Source organism: Mizuhopecten yessoensis, unplaced genomic scaffold (assembly GCF_002113885.1).
Source record: "Mizuhopecten yessoensis strain PY_sf001 unplaced genomic scaffold, ASM211388v2 scaffold10797, whole genome shotgun sequence".
NCBI lineage: Eukaryota > Metazoa > Mollusca > Bivalvia > Pectinida > Pectinidae > Mizuhopecten > Mizuhopecten yessoensis.
The window spans coordinates 2,625,442-2,652,019 of record NW_018408726.1 but is presented as its reverse complement, the minus strand read 5'-3'; the positions used below and the strand labels follow the sequence as shown (position 1 = coordinate 2,652,019).

Genomic DNA, 26,578 nt, shown 5'->3' with positions numbered 1-26,578 from the left:
GTACCCAAACCTGTGAACAAGTGTTTACTTAATCTAACCTGGTGAAGGACAAGAATACATATTGCATAAAGCTAGCTAAGAAGTCGAATGGAGAATATCAGACCGACCAACACTAAGGTCAGGTGGTGAAGTGGTTGCAATACTGCACTTTGTGAATGTGATGACTACAGAGAAAACGGCTTATAACATTGATAAAGACACTAGTATATTCTTTTGTAAAATGGAATGAAAATAGATTTATGAGGTATCCATAGGTCCCCTTTCTTTGTTCCATGGGTTCCACCCTCTCACATGCACAGCCAGCAGCCTTAGCAAAATAATTCAAAAAGGGCTTCGGTTTTGAAATATGTACATATCAAAAGGGTCAAACTGTTTTCAGACCAACTACTTTCGTCAAGATTTGTCATAGCTTGACAAAGGGACCCGTCAGTCTTTGTCATAGCTTGACAAAGGGACCCGTCAGTCTTTGTCATAGCTTGACAAAGGGACCCGTCAGTCTTTGTCATAGCTTGACAAAGGGACCCGTCAGTCTTTGTCATAGCTTGACAAAGGGACCCGTCAGTCTTTCAACATTGCAACATGTTTGATTCATACATTGTGTATAGAGTAAGACTCTGATACATCCTGAGCAAAATTAATCTTAATTAACAATTTGAATATTAAATATTTCCTGAAATTTAAACTTTTGAACAAGTTACATTTGTGACGAAAAATATATCTAGCCTTGTGTTTAGTGCAATGTTGTGTCAATCTTAACTGATTCCAAACTAACGATACTAATATAACAATTGTTATTTTCAAATATTTCTGTTTAAAACATAATCATATAATCATAATTTTAAGTACCTTTAATCTAGCCACTGTTATAAATGGCCCCAGTAAAACATGTTGACCGTTGTGATAGAAAAAGGTTATCTGTCCACTAAAGTATTTGATGGATCACTAGTAATACAACAAGATTCGTGGTGCCTGGATTTACAAGGTTAGACTCCAGTTGTCTCCACTTCAAGATGTATATATAGTCATGATTTTAACTCATTCACCCCTGAAATTTCATAATGAACTATTCCAACCTTTGAATTGGAAGAATTTAAATGTGTGTTCAGGGGTGAATGAGTGAATCCCTCGTCTAAAGGTTTTAAACAGACTGTTTGGTGTGGAGTGAGAGGGTAGAATGAGGTCCGAAGTAACTCAGGGTTTACACTGTAGTGGTTTGAGGTATAACTTTTTAGAGCACTTTGTAAGTTGATTCTCTACTGAATTTATGCATGGTATACAACATGTGCATAATAGTATTTTGAGTAATGATATAAAACATTAAGTTGAAAAGTACTGATAATGGAGAACCATTTATAAAGACAGAGTTACAACTGTTAGACTGTTAGATAGTATGTATGCAATTACAAAACAAAGGTTGCAAAAAAATAAAAAAAATAAAAAAGGAGATGAAAGTTTACACTCAATAATGATAATAATTTTAGGTTCTTATATACCGCTTTATCCCAATCCTGTTTGTAGGTCGTCTCCAAGCGTTTCACAAATTATTACCTGTGGTTATAGGGCCATTGCAACCAGCCAACATCTTTCTCAACTCCCTGGGGAGCATACAGCCAGTGCTGCCATTTCGGCGCTCACAGATGGCATTCTAAAATTCTAGCTATGCCCAACCACGTACTCATTTACAGCTGAGTAGACTGTAACAAGCGACGTAAAGTATCTTGATCAATGATACAACACACTGAATAATGTTGTACTTGAACTTAGGATCATTTCGAAATGTTAAAATGATTTTGTTAAGTTGGAAAAATTGCATACATGTTAACTAACAATGCCTCAATAAAGTCACACCTTTCAAGCAAAAGGTAAAGTTAGATAAAAACCCATAGGCATATAACTCACCACAAAAAATAGCTGGTATTCTATAGAACTAAAGCAGAATATATAATTGAACTAAGGAATAATTTCCCTTCAATGTAAACATCTAGTATCATTTGCAAATCGATATAAAAAGTATGATATTATGAATTTGTTACAACAACAAAATATAACACCACTTAAAATGATAGAAATTGATAAAAATATTTATAAAACAAAATAAAATAGATTATTGACATCGTTAGAATATAGTTTGAAATAAAATCACTGAAGGTAGCTTATGTACGTGAGGTTCATCTTGATGACCAAAGATTTAAAGTAATAATGATGAAGAGGCAGTAAAATAATAATGAGACTGGTGAACTTCAGTTTGTCGTAGATCTTTCGCTAAGTCAGAATTACAACAATGAATCCAACAATCGGCAGTTACCTTAATTCACATAAATTACTGGTATCGTCATTAACTCATTCACCGCTGATATTTCATAATGAACTCTTCCAACCTATGAAATGGAAGAGTTCAAATGTGTCTTCAGGGGTGAATGAGTTAAATATCAAACAAGAATACATCTTGAAATAGCATGGTTGAATGATTGTGTATTGACTTTAACAATGGATATCTATCAAAGAACAATGATACTTTAGATATCAATGCAATATCTAAAGCATGTGGATTTTAATATTTTCATATTTATATCATAATTCATCAAACAAATATTCAAAATTATTATTTCATAATAATAAGTTCTCACATTTCCAACATGCAAACTTGCCGATGCTTCCAACACACATTGTGAAACTTCACATAACATCGTTATCAATGTGAACATTCACATAACAGCTTCATATAACACCATTATAATAACGAATCATGAACATTGAAAGTAAATTTTACTTTACAAAATAATTTATCGGTAATGTGAAAAACAAAACGTTATATCAACATCATGAGATATCATGGTCGTTTTGCTTGTTAGATCACACGTTGTCAGGTTTTACTTCATATCATTCAATACTGTGAATCAAACATAAGCATTTTCTTATATTAAAATGCAAATACACATATGTAATAAACCAATGTTGACAGCTCTTAACATTTCATTGCAATTTGGAGATTCATTCCTGTAGCACTTCCAACATTTGCTTTAAAATCACCAGACACTAGTTTGAAATTCATGTCTCTTAACTCATTTAACCCTGAAATTTCTTAATGAACTATTCCCACCTTTGAATTGGAAGAGTTCAAATGTGTCCTTAGGGGTGAATGAGTTAAACATTAAACTTTTTTTTTTCACATAAGTTAAAGTTTTGTATTTAGAGTCTTAACTTTTATTCCTTTTGGTATTAAAAAAGAATGTTTCCAGAAATCTTGAAAAATGAACCATATTGTAATGGCATATTTGAAAAAAAAAAAAAATTTATGAAAAAACAATGGTAAATTTTATTTTGCAAAATCAAACAGTTTCTTCAAGAAAATTGGAACCAAGAGCATTACTTCCTATGTGAACACATTGATACACTATCATATGGGATACTGCTGTGGTATTTGAGAGTAAATGCTGTTCAACAAGCAATGTGACATAGAATACCTACGATGATTCACCTACAACTTCAATATCATGAAATGGTAAAATGTGAACAACAAGAAACCTTCACATAACACTTCAATGTGAATCATAATAAATTACCAGAGCACTTTATTCACAGAAAGTGAATACAAGTTCTGTGAATACAATCAACTCTTCATTCATATAACATGTAAACAACAGCATTGCTCATTTCATATCACATTAAAATGTGAAACACTGAAATGTCAAAATCGGCAGTGCTTCATTCAGTTAACATGAATATGTAAATTGTGAATACACTATACATGCAATTCCTTATTGAAATCACATGAAAATGCAAATTACCAGCAACACCTGATCCAGATAGTACATCAATGGGAAATGTGAACACCAACAGCTTTCACAAAACATAAAAATGTGAAATGTGAATACATGTACCGGCAATGCATATTTCACATAACATTTTAATGTGAAAAACAGCAAAGTTTTATTCATATCAAAAAATGTGAAATGTTAATTGAACATAACATTATTGTTACCTAATATAACAAATGGTGTGGAGCAATATATAACAGTTATACCTACCCATATGTTAGTGTTATTTGTCAATATACAAGTTTATAACAGTTTTACTTGTCAGTTGTTCTACATAAGAGAATCACATTTATCTTTATGAAATTGCATCATAAATGACTATTGGTACAAATCCTCCGTTTTATCTTTCTCATATTAAAAATGACTTACAACAATTTGTATATATCACATAATAAATGTTTTTTCTGATGAAAAACAAAGGGAAAACATCCCCTTTTTTACACCTGTTAACAGATAATACCTCTACACTGTTACACCGGTCAACAATATCTATAACAATATCTGTACATCTTCCCTGTAGGTTAATAATTACCTGCATGGCACAAATATGTAAACTCTCCCAATATAAAAGTTGAAATAGTTCATTATAAAATTTCAGGGGTGAATGAGTTAACATTTTCTGTTGACTAATTTTAACTCATAAAACCTGTTAACTAGAGTTACCTCCCTTCCCTACTCTACTTATTATTTATATGTTAGCACTAATATTATATTACAAAACAACAACAAATCTTCTGACCAATGATTATGTTAAGTTTATATTCAAAATGTCTTCTTGTTTTCAATTTTTTACTTGTAATTAAAAACTATTTAATAATTAATACTTCCATAAAAAATCTCCAATATCAAATCACAATCTTTTTGTTACCAGTAATTATGATGTCTGATTTCTTGTGTGTTATATCAAATGGAAGTATTGCCAATATTTAAGGAAAAATGTGTTTTTAAACAAGACACAAGATTCAAACATATAAGAGATTTCCAGATTCACGTTTGTAAAATTTGACACTTTTCACACACATCTACAAAATAATTAAAAAACTTTGAAGAAGGGAAAAAAATGATTAATAAGCAAACTAGATTACAGTGTTTTATTTTTTTCTATTTCTGTTCCCACAGTTCGGTCATCTTGAGAGAAAAAAAATCTATCAAATGATTCAACAGAATGTCATTTGCAACTTGCTTGGTAGTAAATCTGTAGAAAATTTACAAGTTTTCAAAATTTCTAAAGATTTCATATTTTTTGTAAAATGAGCCAACACGAAATAAGAACACATGTACAATAACTACTCCGTAATGAATATCAAATTCATTTTTCGGTGTCAATCTTCAATTCATGCAAAAACTAAATTTGTATAAGAAAGCATCAAAAGGTTTCAGAATCGCCATACATTTTCCATTTTTTTTTACGGTAACAAAATATTGCAGACAAATTTGTATCAACAATACAACTCCCCCAGAAGCTTATACATGTATATCCTTTTTGAGTTCTATCACATGTACACATCAAATATCAAAGAATATTCATTATACTTACTGGAAAATTCCATTTTATTGTACTCCCTTCTTTTTTTCCAAGAAATACACTTACTAAAAATTGAGCTAAATTATTAAATTTACAGTACCGATTGTGGTAGAAAAAAAGTGTCAAATTTATCACATGAGAAATTATTTTCCATTTCATTAAAAAAAAAAAAAAAAAAGATTTTTAACCAAACTCTTATTATAATCATTTTAAATATTCCTCTTCCTTGTTTTAGTATATCTCATGCTTTAACAAATTATATTGACATATACGGTAACCCTGACATTTGCAATCACACTCTTATTTTTCCTTAAGAAAGGTTTTACAAACTTTTTCATTGTCGTAATTGACATGTAATACAGTACAGATGGCAGAGGTGAGATTCATGCGCTGAGGTGCCTTGGCGTGTTTCACCCAGTCATCAACTTCCGGATCATAGATCCAGATCTCGTCTTCAGTGGCATTGTGATGCTCGTGACCCAGCGACAAAATCTGTCCTTCAAAGTGCATGTAATGTCCCACCGATCGCCCACTAAGCGTCGACGACAGCATTGTCCACTGATTGGTGGAAAAGTTGAAAGACTCAATTGGGATCTGTCCATGAAGAGGTGCTCCCTGTCTAGGGATGCCACCCACAACATAAATTTTCTGCTGAAACGATACCATGTCGTGCAGACGACGCGCGTAAAACATGCCTGGGAGTGATTCATAGTGACGGGTGAGCGGGTAGAAGCACATGAACGTGTTGGTCGCCTGGCGATCCTGACTGGACACTCCGCCCGAGAGGTAGATATGGTCACCTTCCACTGCTGACGCCAGGGAGTGGAGAGGGCTGGGAAGTGGAGGTAGATCACCCCATGTATTTGTGGTGACGTTATAAAACTCCACTGAGTCCAAGATTGCAAACTGCTCTGTTGAGCCACCAAATACATACAGGCAACTCTTGTGAGCCGTAAGTACGAAGTCCATCCGTAACCGTCTCATTGGGCGAAGTTCCTGACTGACCAAGTGACGTGGATCGAAACGTACTAAGGAGCTCATCAAGGTACCCCCTCCAAAGTCCACCACACGACAAATGTAACCAAAATTGTCCACAACTACAAGTCTACAGTCCCTGCTTCCATTAACATCTGAGAAAAGACGGTAAAAAACCCCTGAGATATGATTGTGTGCAGTTATCTGAAATGGCATATATGACGACCCATGGTGAACTAATACTAGAGAAGGGATTTCACTTCGAATTGTGGATATTTCCTCAATGTTTGGATGTCCTTCTTTGCAGTCGATGTGGTATTTGAACCCGCGTGCCACATATTGGATAGCCCCCGGACACCTTTTGATTATTTCATTCTCCTGTACAGTGGCCAACTCCGCTTCTGTCATTAGCGGAAATCGAATATGACTAAGCACATCAGGTCCATCGTTTTGAAATCGTCCAGGGCTATAACGAAACCACTTCTCCAGACACTGAAAGAGTTTGTACTCTGAGGAGGTCCTGAGTGCGTTTTGCGAGAGGTACTTTGTAAGTGAAGAGGCATCAAGCTTCAGAAAGATTTGGGTCTGACTGAACTCATAGAAACTGTTCAGGATCATGTTATCCCAGTGATACTGGACCTTTTCGAGGGAATATGTGTCTGCTATGGTGAGAAACTCGTCGGCATTGTCGAAGGTCATAAGTGACTTGATGTAAGTACTGCAGAGTTCTATTGCCGAGGACACCTGGAGATGACTGGCAGTGTTGATGATTTCTGTCAGGTTGTCATAATGGAGAGACATCTCGCCACTATAAATAAACTCCACGATCTGCTGAAGGCCGTCTGCTGTGACTCCCTTCAGGTCCACAGAATTTTGCTTGCTCTCGGCCATGACACCTCCAAACATGACCTTGAAATAATCACTTGTCGCAGCAAGAAGAACCTTGTGGACCTGTCAATATAGAAAACAACATTTAAAATTATATGACAATATAAAGAATCTAAGTATTCATAATAAATTCACCGAGTCATTCACTTCTCATATATATAGTACCGTAAAAACTTGTGTAATTTGGGTACCTGTGTAATTTGTGCTGGTACTTTTTTTGGCTGAAAAAACTGCAAAAAGCTTCTACTCATATATTTTGGACATTATTTTCCCCCTAAAAAACGATGTCAAAAATGCCCGTACAATTGACCTCTGACACAAAACTTTTACACAAATATCTACTCCCTCGTTTCATTCATTAATTAAATGTGTTAATTTAATCACTTTATATCTTGTGTGCAGATGCATATTTGTGTTTGTTTTTGTTGAAGTTCACAGTAACATGATCAGACTGAACACATGCGCGTATCGGCACACACCAACCCAGCTTACATAAACATTCACATCTTAAACAAACCCTCACAAGTAATGTGTAGTGTAGTAATCATAGGTACATATCTCAAGTTGACAATTATAATTAGACACCTATTATTACCCTAAGTACGATCGCTGTGAGAAGGGTTCGTCAGTGGCTTGGATATATTCAGATGTCACCCTGAGAATCTATAACATGTAGTAACTTGTAGGTGTACTCTCTAGGTTTACTGAATGGGATGTAAATACAGTTGTCTATTTCTGCAAGAGTTTTCTCCCCTGTTACAAGGCTGGTAAACTTAGCATTACAAATTGATGGCAGACTTCAGTATCAAACATGACGTCCTGTTATAGATCATTCTAATCCATAGCCCTTGGATATCAGATGGAGCAGCGTTTAGTCAATATACTTCTCTTTATGGACGATGAACATGTTCATGAACTGTCCTTAGGCCTTAATGTGTATACTGACCATTCTTTCCATTACATACAAGTCTGTAAATTGTATCCAGTAAAAAGCCATAAAAATGACACGAAAAACAAAAGAAGCCATAATAAACCGTAGTTAAAGGTTGATGATTGATTATAATCAAAAGTTGATCATTTGATCATTTTGCCCTTCCCAATTCTAATTCCTGATTGCAAATTCCATTATTGATATATATATATGATCAGTTATCGATATATATATATAATCAATTATTCATTAAAATCTAGGTGTTAAATGTTTTCAATGTTAAAAAAGTATTGAAGGTCATATATTCTTTATGATTTTTACTATATGATTGATTAAACCGCATAACAATTGCTTGAAATCCATTTATTATAAAAGAAAGAAACCTACATGTAGTGTATAGTGAACCACTCTGTCTATTGATGTAGTAGTAAGAGTTCTCACTTTAGTTGGGTATTCAGTCCCAAAAAAGTATGAACCAATAATGCAATCGATCATCGATCAGTTTTCCATTTCAAATTACAAACCGTTTATCTATTATGATTTTAATCTGATTGCCCATCATTACGAAACGACCTTTACTTCATGTTTAAGTATTTTGATGGGAGAGATATATACTGGTAAAAAGTGTTGAAAATTAAGAATACATATATATGTAAGAAAGTGAACATAAAAGGGAATCCACGTTTATTCTGATGAAACTATAAATTAAGGTCAATAAAAGTAGGTAGTTTAATTAATTAAAATTTATTTCAAGATATTTTAAGGAACAAAATGCATATTCGGTAATTCCATGGATAGATGATGATACAGCGTAGCACATCTTGGAGAATGTCATATGTTTGTAAGAAAGAGGATTTCATAACATCTGTCTGCATACGCTTTCTATATATATAACCTTTAGTTTCTCGAAGTCATCTGGTCCCATATATGTCAGTGTCTTCCCATGAGTCAGTATGTCTTTGCATTTATTTCTGCAGTAAATGTTATCATTACATGAAGCAACTCTTTACATAGTAATAGATATAGGGTGGTAGACATATCAGAGCTCACACAATTACACATGCACTAGTGTTTACCATGCGTTGACTGCAATTTATTCTGCAGATTGGAATGTTTGACACACAATAATATGGAAGACATCAATTTCTATTAAAACTTTCCTAGTAATTTCTTTTGCGTTATGATCGATACAAACGGTGAACCACTGTCCATCTCGGGGAACAATAATTTTTGTAGGGCATTTATCAATATGTAATTTTCCACAGTTTCCATTTACTTTTGGTAATACACTTTTAATACAACATGATTATTCTCCCATCGTTCCTACAGGAAAACATTATAAGTTCTTTGTTTTATGATTTGCCAACAATATTTCGAGATGGTAGGTACATTAGAAATGCAAATATTGATGTTGTGGCTGCATGTTCTCCAATTTTCTACTTCCCAATTATCGTTGACGGAGTTCCTAATTTCCTGCTGTATTTGATCTAATAAATATCCTGAGAAATCATCAATTTTGGAAAACTTGACTGCTGGCAGTACATTTCAGAAATCAAAAAAAACAATAGCTATAACACACACTTTTCCATTAGAGTTTGAAAGGTGAAGGGATTGTGCCCTCAGACCAGAAAAGAAGACAGGGGCGGGACATTTACTAATAAGAATATGGTAATCAATCTATATAGCATTTATAAGGGATGGGCATTTATTAATATGAATACGGTAATCAATCTATATAGCGAATATAAGGGAGGGGCATTTATTAATATGAATACAGTAATCAATCTATATAGCGAATATAAGGGAGGGGCATTTATAAATATGAATATGGTAATCAATCTATATAGCGAATATAAAGGAGGGGCATTTATAAATATGAATATGGTAATCAATATATATAGCGAATATAAGGGAGGGGCATTTATAAATATGAATACGGTAATCAATCTATGTAGCATTTATAAGGGAGGGGCATTTATAAATATGAATACGGTAATCAATTTATATAGCATTTATAAGGGAGGGGCATTTATAAATATGAATATGGTAATCAATATATATAGCAAATATAAGGGAGGGGCATTTATAAATATGAAAATGAATTGTGGCAGAATAAGGGTGGTTTAATATACTATTTTATATAAAAGAATTCATGTTGAGATAGTAATCAGGTATATTGGGTGATAATTTATTGACATAGTAACTGAGATCTTCCCTAGTTCTGAGCACTTTTCAGTATTTTTATTCAAAGGTTATTTATTCAAAATGGATTTGAGCTGGTCTTAGACAAATTCAACATGAACTGTTTGTTGAATTTGTTGATGAAATGAGCTAATCTTAGACAAATTCAACATGAACTGTTTGTTGATGAAATGAGCTGGTCTTAGACAAACTCAACATGACCTGTCTGATAATGAATGGAGCTGGTCTAAAGATAAATTCAACGTGAACTGTTTGATGATGAAATGAGCTGGTCTTAGACAAATTCAACATGAATTGTTTGATGATGAAATGAGCTGGTCTAAAAATAAATTCAACATGAATTGTTTGATGATGAAGGAAGAAGGTCTTAAGGCAAATTCATTAATAACTGTTTGGTGATGAACGTCAACTGAGCTGGTCTTAGACAAATTCAACATGAAGTGTTTGGTGATGAAATGAGCTGGTCTTAGACAAATTCAACATGAAGTGTTTGATGATGAACTCTGCTGGTCTTAGACAAATTCAACATGACCTGTTTGATGATGAAATGAGCTGGTCTTAGACAAATTCAACATGACCTGTTTGATGATGAAAAGAGCTGGTCTTAGATAAATTCAACATGAACTGTTTGATGATGAAAGGAGTTTGTCTAAAGATAAATTCAACATGAACTTTTCCATAAGATACAGTTTGGAAGTTTGTTCATGTATCAAGTTTTTTATTTTGTATCAAAAGATATATATATGTATAAAAAATGTTTATTTGATTAAATTCAACATGAACTACATATACTTACATTATATATATGTGGTAATGAAATAAGTTGGTATTTAACAAATTCAACATAAACTACATGGTTGTTATATATGAGTTCCCTACTGGACAAACAATACTGCCTGATGCTTTATGATTCTAAGAGGATGTCAATTAGTACAGATAGTAGACAAAGATAGACAGACAGAGACACAGGAATGAGACAGATGACATTAGGTCTATTGTATCTGTTTATGTACATCAAGATGTGAAACTAAAATATTTACCAGGACAGGAAACCCCCGGAAGGTCAGACCATAACTCACACTCGCCATCTTTAGGCCAGACACAAAAAAAAAATGTTTCACGAACATGTTGGAAAATTAAAGGTAGGTAGGTAGGCAACAGATTTTTATAACAAATAATTTTATATTCTTTATATAGGAGAGTGATCTGGACTTTAACAGTGCTTCTTTGAAAATTGCCTTAAAAGGATTAGGGTAGGCACAAAACATTTGGGTAGGTAGGGTTACCGGAAACACCAAATAGTTTTTGTTTGGCCTTTAGTGTCCCAATATCAAATGGATAGCAACGTATTGCCAGACAAACACAATTTTCAGAGATATATACCCTAATTTTATATCAGAGCAATATTATGAGCTGCTGGCTTTGGAAATCAACTTTCATAAGGCTAACTCTAGTACTGCAGTCCTCCAAATACAAAGATCTATGATCAGCCTTCTAGCCAGTCACCAGTGCCAGACTGGTCTGTTCCCTGTCCAGATCCTCTACCCAATAAATTATGTATAAAAGTCAACATCAACAAAAGTCAGCAATGAACAAGCAAATTCGTGGAATATATCCCCCGCTTGCAGGACATATTGTAGGTTCACATTATTGAGGTTAGTTTTAAACATGTGAGTATCGTGCTGATGAGACATAATGTATGAGTGTATTTATTTGTCTCTTCATGCCCAGCATTTAAGCATAAAGAGTTATATCATTTCAGGGACTTAATGTATAGCCCTATACCTCATTGATTATCCGTAAATATGCACAAATCACATCAGTCGGCAAACTTAACATGAGTCGGATGTGCATACAGAATTTGGTTGAAACATCTGAACAATATCTACAGCATTTATCACACGAAAACCAAAGAGTAACCAAGATGGGTGGGAAGACAGAGGAACACAAACAAGTTTGAAGGAATTTGGCTGATATTTGCTAGAGTTATAAAGCGGAAACTGCAAATAATGTTTTGTTAAACAAGGGGCCATTACTCTGCCAAATGGAGTCCGATTAAAGTGGTTGTCAAACTTGGCCGAGCCCTTAATGCATTGAATCCTGTTACTAAGTTTGAGGACAATCGGATAATATTTGCGAGATTTAATAAACAGAAACGGCAGATAATGACTTTTTTATTATTCAAAGGGCCATAACTCCGCCAAATGGGGTCGCTGAAAGTGGTCATCGAACTTGGCTGAGCCCTTAAGGCATTTAACCCTGTGATCAAGTTTGAAGCAAATCGGTTAATATTTGTTGTAGTTATTGCACGGAAACGAAGCGTGACATTTGTTGTAGTTATTGCACGGACAGACGGACGAAGGACAGACGAACAGACACAAATTAATATCCCCTGTTTCGGTGAAAGCGGGGGATAAAAAGAGCAATGTAGGGAACGGCATCCTGCTGCATCAAAAGAGAATTATCTACCCTTAACATGAAGATATATTTTCACTGAAATGACCAAATACAGTGGCCAAAAAAATCAATAGCTCACCAGTCCCTGCGGGCAGCCATTAAAACCCATATTGTCTGGAAGGACTTTTTTTCGTGACAATTTATATGCCACAGATAATGACATGTGAAATCTATGGGGACATTACAAACAGTTTTTAGGTATGGTATAAAAGGTGGTCTGATATGGTTTTTATATGCATCAACAATACATACAAACAACACATAGTATGCAATACATTATAAATAATGTCATTATATACATAGGTGAAGAAAAATGAGGTTGGATATATCAACAAATTTCTTTCATCGCAATTATTTAGTGTTGACTGTTTAATTTGTAAACAAGTTGTCGGCAGAAAGGAGGTTTCCAATATATCTACATACATTTGTTCTTGATATACATGTAACAATACAAAGAAATGCAGGTTAAAACGTACCAATTTAGGGGACATTTCAAGCATGCACGGGAGGTTTACAACCTTTCATAAATGTATGCAAGGAGAAATAACAAAGAAATACCTAAATGAAAATTATATAAAAAGCCTAGAATTTAGAATTCTTTGACCACTCACCTAGTGTCTGTTTAACCATTAGAGTAATCTTACATTTTTTTTTCTTCCATCTTCGACTTCTACGTATACTTTCAGTATGTGATTGGGGAACAAGGGCCACCAGCCTTTCTACACATGATTCCCTGGTCATTGTCTTAGGATAGCAAGTTTGGTTGAAATATGGACAACTGTTCAGAAGGAGTAGGCTTATAAAGACTTTACTTTAGTCTTCCTTTAAATACATAGAAAATATTTCCCAGGCCCAAATACAAGAACAAAGGATGCTTCACTGGAAATCAGACTGATATCTTTATTTTAAATCTGTATGGTCACAGGATGGGGATCCCATTTCCATGTTATGACCCTGGGACTTTGTGTCTTTGGATGAGGCCAGACCCAGGTAATTTGGCTGAAGTTGGTGGAGACATGACAAGGCAGGATAGATGTGGGTAGACCTATATGGCGGGAGGCATACAAATACCTAACAGAATTGCTCACATCAACTCTCTATATACCTCAGCAGCCACTTAAAGTACCTAATGGAACTGTACTTAAACATCCACTGTCCATTGGTAGTTTGACACCTGATTGAGCTGTAAGGTATAGGGTACAGTTCTATTTGGAGGTTCACCATATTAGCTGTTTGTCCTTTTGCTTTCACAAATACCTTAGAAAGTCCATTGCATTTGTCTAGGGGGACATCAACAACAGGTCAACCATTCCAATGCATTTACATCAAATGTCTGTCCCTCCGTAGACGCTCCTTCTGTAGACGCCTTCGGAAGTCAGTAGGAAGGTTTAGATTATGACCAATTATAGGTACTTAAGAGTGGAAGTCTGTCTCGATGCAGACACTTTGCTTTTAAGTATGCTTTGATGCAATTGTCTTGATGGTAGTTAAACAACAAGACCAATTTATAGTATGCTTTTATTAAATTTGCTTCTTGACCGTTCGCTGCGTTCGTTTGTCATATGAAGATTAAGTTAAGACAGAATGGAAGTCTGGTTTCTAGAGCGTGAAAAAATAACAGCTCAGAGATCTAGAGGAGCCTAGGTTAGGAATTTCAGTGTTAGTGAAAGATTGAACAGAGTCATGACTCAGTCATTTTTCTTACAACTTCATTTTCTTCAATCAGATTACGTCATTTTCCTGTGAAATTTGGAAACATCTAAATTAACCTCTCTCTAGTTGAAAAACTTTTTTTTCCTAGATTTTATTTTTATTTTCTGTCATATACTAAGCATAAATATTAAGACCTTTACGAGTAGGAAAAGGAATTAAATTGTGCCATAAAATAAAAATCTCAATTGATTAAATGAGTTGATATTTTCTAATTATTCATATTGTTTTTACCGAATTTAAGAAAAAAAAAAAAGGCTAATTTATTTTGCTAAAGCATTTAAGGCTCTAAAACATACCATTCTAGTGTCCAATTTCAACATATTATAACCCCATTTTTCACATTTTCTTTTTCATTAGCCTATATGTCGTTTTAGGCCATAATAAATTAATTGCTAGATTCTCATCCAAATTCTTTTCAAAACTGGGGCGGGGGGGGCAAATTTTATTTTTTATTTTTTATTTTTCCTAAAATTTGAAATGGTTGCAAATGTGTTAAAATAGTGCAATAAAGGCGCATGTTCGGTGTACATTTATCTTTATTTTTTGTTAATAACAACTTTGAGTATGCAGTATACACATTGAACACCATTTCACTGTTCAGTCCACATATATATCGGTACTAACTTTTGGTATGAATGCACACCACATTACTTTTTCACATATCGTCCTCTTTTAATTACAGTGACCTTGGCATTGGCCAAACAGTTCTGGCATATGGGGTAGTTTTCCTCAGATGTAGCCACATTGTCATCTGTGCCACATTGGAAGCATACTGCTTCGAAACCAGCAGAGAAATAGGCCAGTTCAACTGGCCCATCACATGTCAGATTTTTTCTTCCAAACACTGATTTTAACACATTTTCTTGTTTGGTTTCTACATCAGCAAAATCAGAACCACACGTGTACGACAAATCGCCCAACATAGTTTGCAATTCCTTTCTTTTCTTTCCTCTTACAACATGCTTGCAGTAGAGAACACGAGGCTTGTCACATTCAGAACAGTATATCACCATTTCAACATTTTTAGCAGTTCGGGGGGTGGGTGAGAATGGCATACCATGCCCAGGACCTGGCTTGTGTCCTAGTGAGGGCCTGTGCTTTTCACTAGTTTCGTGTCCATATAACTGATCAAAGGACTTGTACTTGTCACCAGTATCAGGTTCTGGGTCTGGCAGAAAGTGAAGACCTTCAAAAGTATCTGCAGGTAAGTTTGGTCGTTTACAAAGAGTTCAGGTTGCCTTCCCACACTTTTAGACACAGAACATATAATGCCTGATTTTGCAGTGTGAGGAAAGAAAAGAATGGAATTGTTTCCGTATTTGTACTGATAAATCCAACTTTCTGATCGTGTAACCAGTCGATTATATCATTGTACATTCTCAGTTTGTCATTTACGACGTTCCCATGCTTTGCCGGTAGATGCGTTGCTTTAGAAAATCCCGACATTAAAATTGTAAATGCGTCAGATTTCGCACTGGCAGTTACCGACTGCTCTTCTGTATCAGCATCAATATTAAATTCTAAATAAGCTCCGAGGTACGACACCATTTCCCCCACCGTACATGCGCCATCACACTGGGTCAGTTCCACTTTCGATTTACCGGCCGACACAACGGCCCTGTTACCACACTCGCATCGTTGGATACCCACGGTTGATTTCGCTTCGGTAAGCGAAATCAACCGTGGGTATCCGACGATGCCACACTCGACGGGCGCAGATTTGTCAATTTTCCTTCGGCTAATTCATGAAAGACTTGTTCAGTAGCAAAATACTTGTTTTAGTATCGGCTACTGAACACCCATACCAATCTTTAAGAACGGCAAGTTGCCGTTTCAGCTTTAGAATTACAAAAACCATACTTGCAGACGACGAGTTTTCTACAACCGGAATTTGATATTATAAAACTAATTTTTGAAGCGGAAAACGGGAAAAAATCCGGATTTCGTATTTTCGTTTTTGATTCGCAAATAAAAAAAATTGGGGCGGGGCCTCAAAGAGGGGGCGGGCGGGGATGAGAATCTAGCAAATAATTTATTATGGCCTTAGAGACGTGAAGGACTGTGTGTGTACCCACAATAATTCTTTACAAAATGTCCAAGAATCCTGGGCAATGAGTTCTCATATTAATATATATCATATTATATAATCATGACCTGGCCACCAATCCCTGATTTATTATTTGATGATACCAATGCCAAAACAGAAATATTTGACCAGGTGACCTATCAATCTGTTATTGTAGTTTCAATCCACCCCTCCTCCGCATTCTGATGCGACCTACATACTTGTCTCTGCTTTGCGATTGAACTTAGTAAAAAAATATTAATATGTATGTAAGTAAATATATATATATAAGAAAGATATATATATTATTTACCATTATTTATCTCCAGATTTGCAAATATATATATATATATTGCAATAGATAGTCGTTGTTCTGTATCAACGACTTGACTGTTTGCCATGATTTTTGCTGATGTCATTGTTCTGTATCAACGACTTGACAGTTTGCCATGATTTTTGCTTATGTCGTTGTTCTGTATCAACGACTTGACTGTTTGCCATGATTTTTGCTGATGTCGTCTCAGATAGTTGGAATTACACTTTATTTTAGTGGCTCTAATTTCGTGTCATTCCAACAAGATTGACAATATCTATTCAATTTTGTTCTATCTGATCGGAGATTTACCGTAAACATTTTCTCCCAATATTCTGCCATGATGAACAAGAGGTCCAATGGGCCTGCATCGCTTACCTGGTATTAATCCCACACTTATAACCTTAAAAGTGATCTAAACTAAAGCTGCAGGCAAAATATCAGTATTTATGACTATAAGTCATTCAAAAGAACCTGTGAAAGATTTTAAGACATTTGACCCTGTGACCTTGAAAGTCGAATAAGGTCATTATAAAATACATTGAACAAACTTCATAGCCCTTCATCTCAGCATGCAACTTGCCAAATATCACCACCCTAGACCTTTTGTTTATTGAGATTTGTAACCTTGAAAGAAGGTCAAAGTCATTCAAATGACTTGTTAGCCTTTCATCCAAGCATGCTACTGGCCAAATATGAGCATTGTAGGCCTCATGGTTATTCAGAAGTTGTTTAAAGGTTTTTTTAGACAATCAACCCCTGTGACCTTANCTCTGGGGGCCCCTTTGGAAACCGTTTCATCTCGCCCACACCACTTGTGTTTACTGCCTAGTCAGGTGACGTTATCGGCGCTATTTTTAGCAGGGCTTTCCCGAACAATTCAAGTGGTCAAACTGGACATTTGGAACGGACTATGAATATGGGGATAGCGAGGTAACATAAGTGGAAGTGCATACAATACATACATTCATTAAAAAAAAAACGCCTTTTCACGTGATGTCCCTTTAAGAAGAAGTTGTTAAAAATAAAATATTGATGCCGCAGACGAATGGACAAAGGAACCGCGCCACGGCATATAAGTTCACCCGGCTCGAATGAGGGAAATCTTTCTCATTGGAGGTTTCAGAGATTGACATCTTTGCCCAAAGGAGTCAGTGTTCTCCCCAGAATGTTTTGAAAGAAGCATGGTATTTCAATATTTCTGTTAAAGCAGCACTCTATTTAAAATGAAAGCAACATGGTAACTTTAGATTTACCATGAATATATAGCAGAGAAGATCTAGGATAGCAGTATGGCAAGAAATTATAGGAGCATGGTGCCATGCTGCAAAAACAGCCTGGGGAGAACACTGGAGGTATTTCACACTCTAGCATTAATCCACAGCTCACAGTTTATGGCATTACCTTAAGCATTATTAGACTGACCAGGTGTACTTACATCAAATGTCCGTCCCTCCGCAGACACCTTGAAGTCACACAGCTCATTATTAGTGCGGAGGTTTTTCATCTGTGTAATGACCGAGTCTCCATATCCCTCGGCCTGCACACGCTGGTGCTCTGCCGTCATCTTGGTAACATTATTGACATGGCTTGACCTGCAAAGATGTAAAACATGTTTATATCTCAATATCATTAAATATTTTTCAATATAAAGAAATTGTAATCAAAGACACTACCCTGCAAGCAACGATCCTGCTTTGATCCTGAAGACACACTAGACCCTATACCACCTTCCCTGGGTATACTTCGCTGTGTGCCAAATGTAACAGGAGTGGTAAAAAGCAGGGCCAGACCAATGTTCGAACCCAGGACACTCAAAACTCGAGACAGAATCTCTACCAATTTAGCTACCTAGTTACTAACCATGGATCCATTCTAAATTTAATGCAGAATGAAAATATACTGAGGAGACATAAAAAAAAATAAAAAAATAAAAAATAAAACCAATACTTATAACAAGAGGGATATTGGCGCCCACCTTTGTATCATCTTCATTAGTTCTTTGTCAGTTCGATCTTTCCTCTTCTTTCATCTAATCTGTTTGATCGAGTCATGTTAACAGTAAATGCACCTTGAGGTAACTTTTGATCTAAACTTAATACTGATGTGTATGAAAGCCAACCTTCAAAGTGAGTTTGTCATTTCACATATTTACTAGTACAGTACATAATGTGAAAGAAATAGAATCGATCATTGCAATATGAGAAAGATCTGTTTAGTTCTTCTTTTAATCCATTTTGTTTTTATGATCAGTCTCAAAATATGACTGCACAGCTAGGACTAAGGGGAACCTAAATATAAAATTTTAAAAAGATCCCTTTAGTTCATTCGGAGAAATAGCGATAACAAACTTTCACTATCAATATCCAAGATGGCTGCCTGTTGGCCATGTTATTTATCCGATCAGTCTCAAAAGTTGCCCTGCACAGCTAAGGACCAAAGGGAACCTACATATAAAATTTGAGAAAGATCCCTCTAGTTCTTCTTGAGAAATACTGATAACAAGAATTGTTTAAGGAAGGACCACGGACAGACCACGACCGCAGGGTGATTTGAATAGCCAACCATCAGATGATGGTGGGCTGAAAAGGGAACTTCTTTGTAAAATGAAATGTTTTACCAACGGTATATATATTCCAAGAATTTTACTTGTAGAAATAAGACATTGCAATTATGTATACCCAGCCAACACAATTGTTAATTCCTGATTATATGTGAATTTAAGGATCACACTTGTTCACGGCAATCAAAAGATTTGTGAGTTTTAATGAAAATAAATTTAATAGACAGACAATAGTCAATAGATGGTGTGTCATCGCTCAAAAACAGAATTGCCCGACGAACAAAATAGGTCCCAAGTAAAATTGTTTCATTAATACTGACAATCAGTGTGTGATGAGCTAGGTTTCACATTGGGAGGGAGGGAATAATTACTATTGTTAAAGTACACTGTGCACACCTGCCAGCTATTAAATATTCATGCGTGTTGCAGTGCACATCAACTTGAACAAGGTTAAATATTAAGGGGAGTGACATTCAACATTAAAATCTGCGATTTATGTGTATTGTATTTCTACACATTTACGGGTTCCGTACCATTCGTCGGAATTATTCAAATTAATAGCATGGCCACTGTGAGTAATCAGCTGATGGTGCCATGATTCCAGATCGGCAGATTGCTGAAAGTATGTTAACTCACATTAATATTTAAATGAAGTAGCAGGCACAAATTTCTACCAGAGACGTAATGTACTTCACTGTAACCATTAGTTGCACTGTAATAGCACTAAGGCCAAAAAACAAAATATGTATGTTTCAGGTACCCCACTGACCCTAGTGTTTACCGCCTACCCTAAGAATCCTCGCTCAAATGCACTCTATGCCGTGTTGGGATAACTTGTCAACGGATGCAAACAAATTGAAGGACAAACGAACAAAGCAACTATATATATATATATATATATATATACCTTCTCTACTTCATAGGCAGTTATCAAAACAAAAGTTTAATCCCATATTGTTATTTAAAAGTCTTAAAAATTTGTTTGGTGACTTTTATATAAAAAAAAAAAAATAGACACCCCCAAGTGCTCCTAAATTTTTTTTTAAATTAAAATAAATTCTGACCCATCCATCCTATTTTTTTCAGTCATGTTATCTGAAAACAAACATACAAAAGAATTTGAATAAATAATTTACACATTTTACCAAAGTGACCTTGAAAGTGGGGCAAGGTCATTTATTTGAACAAAGTTGATAGCCCTTCACCCCCATATATGCTACCGGTCAAACATATGTACCCTATATTTGCCTCTTGGTCATTCAGAAAATGGTTCTTTTAAGTTTTAACAGATTTGACCCGTTACCTTGAAAATGGTCAAGGTCATTCATTTTAACAAACTTGATTGCCCTTCATCCAAGCATCCTAGCTTATGACCAAACATCTTCATCCTAGTCTCTAGGTTAATCAGAAGAAGTCAGTTAAGATTTAAAGTAATTAGACCCAAATGACTTTCAGAGTGGGTCAGTCATTTATTCGAGAACAAAAATGCCCTTCATTCCAGCAAGTACCAGGTATCTGACCAGCCCTTGTCCTCTTGGCCGTTTAGAAGAAAATGTTTTAAATATTTTAACACATTTCCCATGTGACCTTGAAAACTGGTAAATGTCATTCACTCTTGGAATTTAACTAAAAACCTAGAGAAGTGAAGGAAAACTGGGACTTATTTGAGTAAGTTAACTTGTGAAGTCTGCCTGAGCCTCTTAACTCATTCACCCCTGAAATTTCATTATGAACTATTCCAACCTTTGAATTGGAAGAGTTCAAATGTGTCTTCAGAGGTGAATGAGTTAAATGTATGTAATAAATCATTTTACAAATTAAGTGATCAACAAATATAATGGCTCAACAATTTGACCTTTTTTTTTTTTACAAAATAACATAATTCACAATATGATGATTCATAAACATTAGGAAACATTTAACATTTGATAACTGACCCCAGCTTCTGTTTTAGATATATCATAACAGGACACATTTTATTCTTATGGGTCAATTTATCATGTAGTTCTGCAAGTAGGTAAATACAACTCATTCATCTCTTGTCAGAACATCTCATTTATATTTAATACCCTTTTCACAACTCGAAAAAAGAGTGATTTGATAACAGCATTCTAACCTACGATACAAATATTATTCAAGAAGTATAGCTAAGTTTAATCAAAATAGGTGGAAATTTTGCATTTAAAAATCGATTTGAAAATTGGAATACCATCCAAGATTGTTAAACACCTGAAGAACATACCTACTAAATTTGACCATAACAATGGCAAAATAATTGCTTGTTACAATAATTATTAAGGCAAAAAAGAAATCACGAAAATGAAAAATTAACACTAAAAATAAAATTATTTGCCTACCGACCTACCCTTTTTTAGCAGGCATATTTCCTGAAACAAACATATTTTTTTTGTCCTTTATATCACTTGCAGTTGCACAGTCTTAGAATTTAGAAATTTAGAATTTTAACAGAATTTAGAATTTTAATAGAATTTTAAAATTTAGAATATTAATAGAATTTTAAAATGTAGAATTTTAAAAGACTCTTAATGATTCATTCATTGTAAGATACTTTTTCATTGTCAATTTTTACATGCATATATACCGGTATATAGTTTCAAAATGTTCTAGCCAAGATTGAAGAAGCATAAGTTTAATTCTTTTAATTTTGATCAAACAAAAGAAGTAATCAAGTTAATCACAACATATCTCCATGACTGTCTGATTGTTTTTAGAGGAAGAACGATTTATCTTTACAGTACAAATAATAAAAGGTGTTAGCTAGATGTGAATGCATGGAGGACTATTATCTCGAAGTGTGAACTAAAGCAGTCATTGGAGATTCAATACATGAACTTTCATTAATCAAACCTGACATGCTGTAGTATTTTAAAGGGAAAAAATACTGTCATGGACATGTAATTTTTCTTCTTTCAGATTATCATCATGAGCTTGTAAATTGTCAGCCAATCAGAAATTGGTGTGAGTTTGTGTGATGGGAAGGGGGGTTTGATATCAGAAAATCTGAAAGAAAAAAAAAGTAGCAAGCCAACTTTTTCTGTATGCAAGTTTAGCAAAACTTCATAGAAATTGGGAATATTTATAACGAAACTCTGCAGAAGTTGTATCTTTAATTATAATTATATGCTAAAATGGTGAGACAGGTTTACTAATGGCTAAAAGTGATCATTTACACCAGACAACAATCACTTCTATTTTAACCATTCCATTTAATTTTCACGTTACTTATAATCTACACATTGTACTTGGCCTTTTTTTGGAGTGGGTAGGTCCTAGATATAAAAACTTGAAAATGGTGATGAATTCCATGACAAAAACATATAAATGGGTTTTCAAAATGATGGTCAGTACTACAGCAAAAGCAAAATAAAGAGTCCAAAGCTATACTTATCAGTATAATATAATATACATGTATATATAATAATCATATTTGACTGGGGGGAATAAAAACTCAAACGTCAGTGTTCCAAAAATTAATGTGCAGTGCATAATAACATTTCAACAACTTCAAATGGTTCATTGCATTTGAAAGTGGAATTTTTCTTATTTGTTTTTAAATTAAATTGGGGGCAAGGGTGCATGAATTGTGTTCAATTTGAACTCAAATAAAGAATTTACATCGGAAGAACCTTATCTTAACATTGGCCTTGTAAAAATCATCAAGATGACAAAAAATTTGCAAACATTTCACCTTAAAATACAAATTAGAGCAAAATACTTCTATATACTAACATTAAACATTTTCAATTTCTTCTCTTACTATAATTTAATTAATTATTGATTTCCTTTAAAAGTATGTATGTATACATTCTAAAAAGGACATACATGTCTAAGGGCTAGAAATTAATTTTCAAATTCCCACTAACTCATGATAACTGATGATCATTTTAACTAATATCACATATTTTTTTATATTGGTTAGCAGTTTTTAGAACCACTAGTACAGCTGGAGCTTTCACTACCGTATTCTCAGACTAGCAAGCTACCCTTATAGTCTAGTCCTGGAACATTTTGTTCTCCAAAGTTAAAAAAGTTGAAACCAGTCACTGAACTAATGTTCCAATCAGTGTCAAATTGAAAAAGAAAAAACTTTGAATGCTCTGGTTAACGTAAAAAAAAGGTTTAAGGGAAGCAATGAGTATTTCTCCAAAATGAGATTTTATTAAAAAAAAGAGCATGCTATTCATGAACTTTTATCTGGCTATCTATTGGAGAATAAACAGTCAATTATACACTAACCTGTCAATGTCAACATTCAACTCACTACCTTGAAAATCAATCATCTGTCAGAAAACTTAGAAAGGAATTAACTGTCCAATTTCAACCAAAGGAGGAATTAAAAGCATATAATTTTATTTAGTTTATATGAAAAAAGCTGGAAAAAAAATTAAGTTGCCTAATCTTATTGTTTGGAAAGGGCATATAAGTTGACAAACACTTACTTACCTAGTAAGCAGAAATTTATCCAATCCGGTAAAATAATACACTATCATTTGATTCACAGGAGAATTTATTCAATGCCGATTACTTTTATATGACATCTTACACCGTTAGGCATTTATATATATATATGATGAAATCAAAACAAAACATCTTCATTGTGCGTTGATTATATATATCTTGAAACTTTATAAAAGAAACCAAAAGAATGACAGATAATACACTAAGATGTTCCCATTTTGTTTACGACAGGACTTCAATACTTACCAATATATATCACATGGCTTATAATGTATTTTTTTGTTGTTGTTGATCTCTTTTCCTATTTTCTACATCCTACTATCAAGCCTGATGAAAACCAATACTTCACAATATCATTTCACTCTTGGTTAGTGTATACATCCCCAGACAGCTTGTTACATCATGATCATCACATGATTTTTTTTTTCCAGGTCTCTGTCAATTTGACCTACATAAAAAATCGCTACTATAGGTCCCTTCAGAGTTAGAGGGTCATTACTTTTTTCCAATTAGTGAGATGAAGCAGGCTGTAATGAAATCAATTCATATCAGTGACTTTTTTTCATTTCTGCTAGAAATTTCCTCTTAAAAGACTTTGAACACAACTTATGTAAAGCCCTTTCATTCCCCTAAGGCCATAGACAGTAAAATTGTATATGTGGATATATGCCAAAAATATATCATTAACATGAAAAAGAAGTTTGACCTCAAAATAATTTGTACTAAAATCCGATTTTTTGCTGTAACGGACTGTTTTATCGGGAATATAATTACGTGTTGTGAAAACTATGATTCTGATTTTAATATGTCATCCCAACAAATTAAATACAAGCACATGTAGTGGTGTCTAACTCTCTAAAAAAAAACTAAAATGCTAAACACATTATCATCCAGACACGACTGTTCTTCATGAACCTAGAATCAGCTGTTCGATACTACACACAACGTTCTTCACATGCACGGATGCAATACACACGGTGGCACCGTCAACAGGTTGCCGAAGTCGTGTTTAGAAAGTGTACAAACAAATTAACACGTGTGTGTATATGTACCTTCAAATGTGCACCTTCTCACCGTCCCAGCATACCATCCAACGAACAGTTAATTCTCAGTGGCTAGTCTCGCCTGGTGCCTACCACTCGCCACAACAGTAGGCCAAGGTCACATGAGCTCACTCAAAACTAGGTCATTGATTTTTTTCATCCCCGTCCAGCTCGCGTGCTATTGACAGCATACGTACGGCGAGGATTTGTTACCCAGTGGTATTTAACAGCATTAGGATCACAAGACAGATTGATATGTAATTTAATTTTATCGCATTAACGCAGAACTAACCCTTTTTTCTCGTTCGTCGATAGCGTACTTCAACCCGTCTGATGTGTGGCTGCCATATTTGAAATTATTTACGAAATTCCTTACCTTCTTCCACTGAAGAGCGCTACAGGTCGCAGCATTACAGAGTACTGAGGGCGATGAACTATGAACCCCGCCTTATTCAAGCGTCTATGAATCACACTGAAAATAAAGTAGTCGTGAAATACATTGCGAATGACTAGGATATGCCTATATATATGTACACGAATCATAGAAGGATATGACAGAATTCTTGTATGTGAAAAAAAATCCGTTCCAAATCGTTTAGATTTTCACCACTGTAACAATAACTGTTGTAATTTGTCACTTTCAAGTGACGCACAACTAAATTTTCATTAATTCAAATAAGCTCCGAGATATATTATCTATACTTTCATATTAAAATATTATTATTACGTTAACTGTTGTATCAAACATGCGTGTATACATTTATATACAGTGTGCATGTAAATACCAGTATGTAAACGTTTAATAAGTTATAGATGTGATTTTTCTTTTATCACAGTATGTCTAGGTCAGGGACAGTATATATATTCACTATACGTCCCTGGTCTAGGTATAGTTGAATCTTTACACTTTTCTTAATCGTCCATAACATTTTATGGGTCCCTCTGCGAATTTCTATCTGGACCAACAAGACTGATTTATGAAAATGTATAGATCTACGTCTTGTTTCATAATTGTTGAACAAGAATGTGACGCATGCCCTCTACATATGTATTTAAATAGATGTTCAAATTTTAGTAATGATAAATCATATTGAAGCGTACTCTCTTTGATAATGAATTTTATTTTTTAGTTTTATCGAAGAAATCGAAAGTAATACTTATATAAATTTTTAAATATTTGATATAATTTCTACAGTGACAAATAACATTTTTTAATATGTATTTTACCCGTGAAATATTAGTTTTACGGTAAAATATATAAACCCTAGCTAGTTGATGTGTTTCCTCCGTAACAGACCAAACATTTTCATTACATTTCACCGGTGAAGTAAGACTTAATTGTATTAATTTGAACAAATTATCACACTGACGGAGTGTTTCATTATGCAGCGTTACTTAATAATGTGTAAGTTTCCATACTATTCAATTATAGTCTTTGGCTGAGGTCGACACCTGGATTTATCAACCCGAGAAAAGATATATTAACAGAGGACGCTGGATTTATCGACCCGAGAAAAGATGTATTGACAGAGGACGCAGTTGATAAATCCAGGTGTCGACCTCAGCCAAAGGCTATAATTGAATATTATTATTTTTCATATTATTC

General features: G+C 34.4%; 1 protein-coding gene across 5 annotated transcripts in view; it reads right to left on the bottom strand.

Annotated features, from left to right (window-relative positions):
- Positions 1-5,518: 5,518 nt before the first annotated feature.
- Positions 5,519-26,578, bottom strand: part of LOC110462472 (kelch-like protein 26) — a 71,329-nt gene continuing 50,269 nt past the window's right edge. For 2 of the 5 annotated variants that reach the window (XM_021516426.1, XM_021516427.1), the window contains exons 3-5: positions 25,349-25,444; positions 18,326-18,482; positions 5,519-7,269 (exon numbers count right to left, since the gene is read on the bottom strand). In XM_021516426.1, the coding sequence (XP_021372101.1) occupies positions 5,644-7,269; positions 18,326-18,482; positions 25,349-25,383 (1,818 nt within the window). In that variant the 5' untranslated portion in view covers positions 25,384-25,444 and the 3' untranslated portion in view covers positions 5,519-5,643. Of the gene's footprint in view, positions 7,270-18,325; positions 18,483-24,981; positions 25,324-25,348; positions 25,445-26,578 lie in introns of those variants that run through there. The other 3 variants (XM_021516429.1, XM_021516430.1, XM_021516428.1) reach the window with 3 other exon arrangements.